The sequence below is a fragment of the Opisthocomus hoazin genome, chromosome 9 (assembly GCF_030867145.1).
Source record: "Opisthocomus hoazin isolate bOpiHoa1 chromosome 9, bOpiHoa1.hap1, whole genome shotgun sequence".
Classification (NCBI taxonomy): domain Eukaryota; kingdom Metazoa; phylum Chordata; class Aves; order Opisthocomiformes; family Opisthocomidae; genus Opisthocomus; species Opisthocomus hoazin.
Genome location: NC_134422.1, coordinates 1,047,839 through 1,054,982, shown reverse-complemented (window position 1 = coordinate 1,054,982; position 7,144 = coordinate 1,047,839). Strand labels below are relative to the sequence as shown.

At 60.5% G+C, this 7,144-nt stretch overlaps 1 protein-coding gene across 2 annotated transcripts; it reads right to left on the bottom strand.

The window, feature by feature from the left end:
• Positions 1-974: 974 nt before the first annotated feature.
• Positions 975-6,610, bottom strand: NR4A2 (nuclear receptor subfamily 4 group A member 2). Of its 2 annotated transcripts, none has more exons than XM_075430881.1 (8): positions 6,512-6,610; positions 6,124-6,260; positions 5,149-6,014; positions 4,143-4,272; positions 3,894-4,057; positions 3,367-3,569; positions 2,637-2,815; positions 975-2,539 (listed from the first exon to the last, which is right to left on the bottom strand). In XM_075430881.1, the coding sequence occupies exons 3-8, from the start codon at positions 6,010-6,012 to the stop codon at positions 2,283-2,285; spliced, it is 1,797 nt and encodes a 598-aa protein (XP_075286996.1). In that variant the 5' UTR covers positions 6,013-6,014; positions 6,124-6,260; positions 6,512-6,610; the 3' UTR covers positions 975-2,282. The 2 variants fall into 2 exon arrangements, with proteins under 2 accessions (XP_075286996.1, XP_075286997.1); XM_075430882.1 differs by having other exon boundaries at positions 3,969-4,057.
• Between the last annotated feature and the right edge of the window lie 534 nt (positions 6,611-7,144).

The following is a 7,144-nucleotide window of genomic DNA, read 5'->3' as shown; positions in this document are numbered from 1 at the left end:
TATTCCTTCTCGCAACTCTTTTTCGCAGTTCCTCGCCTAACCGAGCCGCGAAGCGCCCGACGGGTCCGGTTCGCCCATCGCCCCTTCAGCGAGCCCCGAGCCCCGGGGCTCGCCTGGTCCTCCCATAGCGACCCCCGGGGATGCTCGAGCGGCGGCAACGGGACGCGGTCGGCTCCGCCGGGCGAGCATCCCCGGGAGCGAGCATCCCGGTGCCGTGCCCGTTCCCGCGGGTGAGGAGAGATGCGGGGTCCCCGGCCCCCCGACCCCGCCGAGCCGCCCCGCGAGGCTGCGAGTAAATGAAAACCGACTTTAGCGCCGGCATCCCCCCCCCCACCCCCCGAGGCTGATGTTTTCGAAATTCCCGGGCGCGATAGCAGAGTTTTGGGTCCTCCTTCCCTTCCCACGCGTGGCCGAAAGTTTTGCGGGGAGCGCGGTGCCGCTCCCGGTAAATCCCGGCTTCGGGAGAAACCGCCCGGAAAGCTCCCCAGGAAGGCGGAGGCTTTCGGAGGGGAGCAAATATCAGAGACAACCCCCCCCCCAGCAAAGCACCCCGCTGTCGCTCCCGTGGGGAGGCTGCCCCCCGTCCCCCCGCCCCCAAACCCAGCTCCGGAGCCGCGGGACAACGTTCAGAAGTTACCCCCTCCCCGAATTAAAGGCGGGTTGTTTTTTTTTTTCCCCCGAGCAAAACCCGGGAAAAAACCAACCTTGGAGCCTCGGGGTCTCCTCCTCTTCCTCCCGCAGAGCCGGCGGGTCCCGCCGCACCCGCTCCTGCAACGAACCTGCCCCGTCCGTCCATCCGTCCGTCTGTCCATCCATCATCCATCCATCCATCCATCCATCCTCCATCCATCCTCCCGCGCAGCTTGGCACCGCGCTGTTGTCCCTTAGGGGCAACGGGTGCCGGCGGTGGAGCTTCTCGCTTGGGCAGAAAGCAGACGAAATGCGATTCGTTTACACGTTTTATTTGTTGTAAACATTAAAATTGTCTTTCTCAAAGAAAGAGTTATCAGGAGAGGGGGGGAGGAAAGAAAAAAAAAAAAATAATCAGCGTTTCTAACTGTCGTACACCATAGAAAAAAAGGCAGTGACTCATCTCATGTGCCGTACTGGAAATATACAAAGAAAAATACTACAGAATATGGCAATATTAAAAATATTACTCGAACATAAAATAATATATTAACCGACAATTTTAGACATTATAAAAACGGAACAAAACAAACCAAAAATTCAAAGTGCTCAGTAATTTCCAGGGAGTTATGTATATTATAAGCACTCTGGAAACAGTGAAAAGCTGCTGCATGCAAGATTTGTTTAGCTTTAGACAACAAAATAATCAAGATATAAACTTCTTTTTTAATCAACATCAACAGTACATACAACACTTACAAACAAGGAATGTTGGGCGGTGTTTACAAACACTATGTGTCCCTTTGGGGAGGGTCTCGGGGTCTGTAATACTTGTGCCCACCTATTTTACAGTTGAGAAAATGTTTGAAGCTTAGATAACTACCAGTCTTTATAAAAGCTAACAGACTACATAGTGTCTGAAATACTATTTATAGAATATAGACATTACTGAAATAGCAAGTGCCTATAACATCGTCACCCTAGAATCGTCATGCTTTCCCAGTCTGGAGAGATTTATTCTCTTTTCTCTTTATTTTCCTTTTTTTTTTTTTCCTTTTTCCTTTTTTTTTTTTTCTTTTTTTTTTTTTGCAAACACGTTTATCTTTTATTTTTAATTTATTTTTTTTTTAGAATTGTTTTCTGTATTTCTTCATAAATAGGCACAGAATAATTTTTAAAAAGCCAAACCGCATCTGATAAATTTACAAGCCTTCGCCTTCTTTACTGACATGCCACCCACGCAACATTTAGGTTTTGTATATATTACAGCTTTCTTTTACAGCAGAAAACTTTCGTCTTTAGGAGGATGAGACTTGTGGGTCACCTTAACACTTCTGTTTGTCACCGTCAGAGTCTTAGCTGCGCGCCTGGCGTTGCCAGATATGTTCACCTCTTTACTCAGAAGTCCTTAACAATAAATTCATCTATAAGCCGATAATAAAAAGTTTATACCATGGTATTTGTGTGGTCCATGATCTGCATCCATGATGCCCCCGAGCCAAAATGCCCGCTCGCGCTCTGCCTGCAGGAGGTTGGCAACACTGGTTTGGGTGGGGAGCTGGCACCCGGGGGTGCTGCCCGGGGCCCAGACGAACCCCCCGTCAGACAGGTGAAGTTTCCCTTCAGTTCCGCAGAAGTGCACGGGAAGAGTCTTAGAAAGGTAAAGTGTCCAGGAAAAGTTTGTCGATTATTGCTGGCGGTGGCACCAAGTCTTCCAGTTTCAGGTAGAAAATGCGCTGCAGCCCCTGCGTGCAAAGCGTGCGCAGTTCGGGGAGCTTCCCCAAGAGTTTGGACAAATAGTTGGGGCGATTCAGCCCCCCGTTATTGAAAGTCACATGGTCTTTGAGACAATTCACGATCTTGTTCTGAAGTTCTTCCACCCTCTTGGGTTCCTTAAGCCCGTGCCTCTCTGCAAAAGAGAAGGATGCGGGATGCTGTCAGGGGTCCGGCGGGGAGGGGAAGGCAGGCGGAGGGGATGGGGCCGCGCAGGGGGAGAGGACACTGACCTGTGACCATCGCCAGGGCAGCGATGCACGAGAAGGCAGAGATGTCGATGTTCATGTTCTGCAAGTTGGAGGAGAATTCAACAATGGAGTCGATCCACTCCCCGAAGCCACGGACGCACTGCAGCCGGTGCAGGACCACCCCGTTGCAGAAGATCAGCTTGCCCTCCACTGGGTTTGACCTGGAAGGGACACGATAACCCCCCCAAATGAAGAGATGAATGAATGAATAAGAAAGGGAAAAAAAAAAAAAAAAAAAAAAAAGAGATAGAACAAGAAAGAAGAGAAAGAGAGGAGAGCAAAAAGGAGAGGAAAAAAAGGGAGAGAAAAGAAAGAGAGGAGAGGAAAAAAAGGGAGAGAAAAAAGGGAGAGAGAAAAGAGAGACACAGAAGAGCAAAAAGGGGAGGAAAAAAGGGAGAAAAGAGAGAAAGGAGAGAAAAAGAGAAAGAAATAAAGGAGAAAGAGAAAGAGGAGAGAGAGAAAGAATTAGAAGAGTAAAATAGAGAAGAGAGAGTGAAAGAGCAGAATAGAGAGAAAGTAAGATTATTTAAAAAAAAAAAAAAGAAGAAGACGGGGGTGAAAAGCCAAACAGCTAATTACTGGAGGAGCAATAACGGCAGGATTTAAGCGGCACCTAATTACGGAGGAGTTAATAACGCGCGGGCGGCCGGAGCCCGGCGGGCTGCGGCTCCCCAGCCGCCCCGCAGCCCCCCCAGCCCCGCAGCCCCCCCACCTGTAGGCCAGGCGCAGCACGAAGAGCTCCAGGAAGGCGGACTCGAAGAGCAGGTCCTGGTCGGCCCTGGGCAGCTCGGCGAAGCCGGGGATCTTCTCGGCCCAGCCGCGGATGATCTCCATGGAGCCGGTCAGCAGGTCGTAGAACTGCTGGATGTGCTGGGTGTCGTCGCCGCCCAGCTGGAAGTCGGGGCTCGCCTGGAACTGGGAACCCGTTCCGAGCGGCGCTTAATGAGCTTCTCCCGGGGACGCCACCCGTGAAATTGCCGGCCCCGCTGCCGGCCGGGGAGCCGGGCTCCGCCGGCAACCGAGCCCCCCCCTCTCTGACCAGCGAGGAAATTAAGACGTTCCGGGGCAATTAATCCAATTAAGGCTCTGCGCTGCTGCGGGGCCGCCGCTCTCCGCCCGCCCGGGGCGGTCCCGACCGAGCCGAGCCCCCCGAGCCCCGGGCCGTGCGGGGCGGTGCGGGGCCGGCCGCCCCCCTCCCCGGGCGCAGGTAGGTCCCTGCCCGAGCTCGGTCCAGCTTACCCTGGAATAGTCCAGGCTGGTCATAGCCGGGTTGGAGTCGACATGGGCCCTCACCAGCGCACTGATCAGACTCACCGGGGGAGAGGGGGGAGAGGGCTCCTGGGGGCTCTTCGGTTTGGACGGCAAACGACCCCGCCGGCCTTTGAGGCTGTCGGTGCGCACCACTGCAAGAGAGACGGCACGGGGCTCGGCTGGGGGGGCGGGCGGGGGTCGGGGGTCGCGGCGGGGGCCGCGGAGGGGGGGACTCACCCTCCTTGACCATGCCGACGGCCAGGCACTTCTGGAAGCGGCAGTACTGGCAGCGGTTGCGCCGGCGCTTGTCCACCGGGCAGTTCTTGTTGGCCAGGCAGACGTACTTGGCGTTCTTCTGCACCGTGCGCTGCGGGACGGCACCGCACCGGCACCGCACCGGGACGGGGCGGCACCGGCGGGGCGGCCGGCGTCAGCTGCGGGCCCCGCTCCCCGCGCCGAGACCCCCGCCACGCCTGGCTTTACCCCCCCGCCGCCGCTGCTTTCCCCCCCCCCCCCCCTTTCTTTCTTTTTATTTTCTTTTTATTTTCTTTTTTCGGGGCGTTTAACGGGAGGAAACCGCCGGCGGCCCCAGCCGAGCGAGCCCCGCAGCGCCCGGCCGCGTTTTATCTGCCGGGAGGAGGGCAGGAGGCGCTCGGTAAATACAAATCCGTGGGCATTCATATTATTTACATTCCTCGGAGACCTCCTCCATTTAAAATGATAAGATTATTCAATCAGGATGGTGAAATAAAGAGATCACTTAATTTTACCGGAGGGAATTCTGTTCCACTTGGTTAGCTCAGACACGGTTCTCTGTCCTAACCAATTTCCATCTGAAGGGGAGAAGCGGCTGCTCGCCCCGGCGGGTCCCCCCCGCCGCTGCCCTGCCTGCTGCCCACCGCCCTGACCACTGCCCGCTGCCCTGCCCATCCTGCCTGCTGCCCACCACCCTGACCACTGCCCGCTGCCCACCACCGTGCCCATCCTGACCGCTGCCCACCACCCTCACCACCCTGCCTGCTGCCATGCCTGCAGACCACCACCCTGACTGCTGCCCACCACCCTCATCGCTGCCCTGACAGCTACCCACCGTCCTGACCGCCCTGCCTGCTGCCCTGACCGCTGCCCACCGCCTTGCCCATCCTGCCCACCACCCTCACCGTTGCCCTGACCACTGCCCACCACCCTGCCTGCTGCCCTGACCGCTGTCCACCACCCTGACTGCTGCCCACCGCCCCCTCACCTTGAAGAAGCCCTTGCAGCCCTCGCAGGTGCGGACCCCGTAGTGCTGGCAGGCAGCGTTGTCCCCGCAGACAGCGCAGAGCCCCTCGTTGGAGGGGGACCCCCGGGGCGGCGGCGAGGGCACCTGGCCGTCCAGGAGCTGCGGAGCGTGGCCCAGGGGCAGCCCGGGGAAGGCCATGGAGGGCTGCTTGCGGATGGGGCTGGGGACAGCGAAGGCCTGGCCGTCCACGGCGTGGTGGGCGCCGGCCGGCTCGGGGTTCATGGGGACGTGGAGGGGCCCGTCAAAGCGCATCTGGCAGCTGGAGACAGGGGTGCCGGGGGGCGACTGCTTGAAGGAGAAGAGGGAGAGGCGGGAGACGGGCGTTTTGCGCTGCTCGATCATGTGCGTGGCGGCCACGTAGTTGGGGTGGAAGTTGTGCAGGGAGCCGGGGTCGTCCCAGGCGGGGCCGTGCTGCACCTGGAAGCCGGGCGCGGAGGGGGTCGGGGGCGACGAGGGCTTGTAGTACACGGAGCCCGAGTGGGACATCACCTCCTCGGACTGGGGCGGGAGGTGGCCGTGCTGCTGGTAGCCGTGCATCTGAATGTCTTCCACCTTAATGGAGGACTGCTGTCCGGACAGGGGCATTTGGTACAAGCAAGGCGGCTTCACGTCGTAGCCGGCGCTGTAGTTGTCCATAAAGGTACTGAAGCTGGGGAGAGAAGTGGTGGCGGTGATTTCGGTGTTGGTCAGGTCCATGCTGAACTTGACGAACTCCGGCGTGAGGAAGTCGGAGCTGTACTCCCCCGACGAGTGGTAGCCGTAGCTCTGGGAGGCCGGGCTGGCTCCTTGGGGCGAGGACCCGTACTGAGCCTGAACGCAGGGCATGGCTGGAAGCGAAACACCGGCAATGTGGGCTCTGCCCGCGCTGCCCCGGGCGCCGCGGGGCCGGGGACACCACCCCCCCCACCCCCCCCCACCGGACCGGAGCGCACAAACCTTCGGCGGGGTGCGAGGCGTTCGCGGGGGGGGCGGAGGCGGACAGCGTCGGAGACTAGGCGGCGGGGAGCGGAGGTTTTCCGCGGGGCTCGGAGCGCGGAGGAGGAGGAGGAGGAGGAGGGCTCCCGCCTGCCCGGCTGCAAGACAGAGACGCAGCTGCTCGCCGGGCCGGGCCCACCCGCGGCGGGTCCCCCCGAGCCCACCCGCGACTGCGTGGGGGGGGGGGTTCGCTGTTATTTAACGGGGAAGAAAACTTTCCACGCGTGGGCTGTCAGCCGGGGCTCCTCCGTGACAGCGCGGCAGCCGCACGGGCGACCCGCGCCCACGCGTGACGCGCGGAGGGGACCCCCCCCGACCCCCCCCCGGGGCTCCCCGCGCGGGGACTCACCGGAGAGCGGCGGCGCGGCGGGGCTGCGGCGGGGAGCGCGTCGCGCCGGGCAAGTGTCCCCGTCCCCGCAATGTGCCTTTGTTTATGTGCGGGCTCCCCGGCGCCGCGGCCAACGTGCGCCTCCGCGCCCCGCCCCCCGCCCCGCGCGTCACCGCGCGTCAGCGCCTCCCGACCAATCCGCGCGGAGGGAGCGGGGGGGGCCGCCCCCTCCGCCCCGCCCCCCCGCCATCCTTTGGTAAATTTCCGACCGCGGGGCGCGCCCACCCGAAGGGGGTGTGGCTACATTTGCATAGGGGGCGGTGCCTTTACCCCCCGCGGAGGGGAGGGGGGCGGAGAAGCGAGACCGGGGCGGGGCGGCGCGCGCCTCCCGCCCGCCCGCGCTGCGTCATCACTGACGCAAGCAGCCGGAGCGCCCAAAAATAACGCGCGCCCTGACGGGAGCTTCCCCGGGGGGGGGCGGCGGGGAGCTCCCGGGCCCCCGGGGGCGCGGATCCGCGCCCCCGAGGGCCCGGGAGTTCCCCGCGGCCCCCCTCCCCGCCCTCATTTTTGGGGCAAAACCCCTGCTTTTGGGATCGCGCCGCTTTGCCCACAAACCGCCCGCTCTCATTCCCCCCACGCAAAATTCCAGCGGGT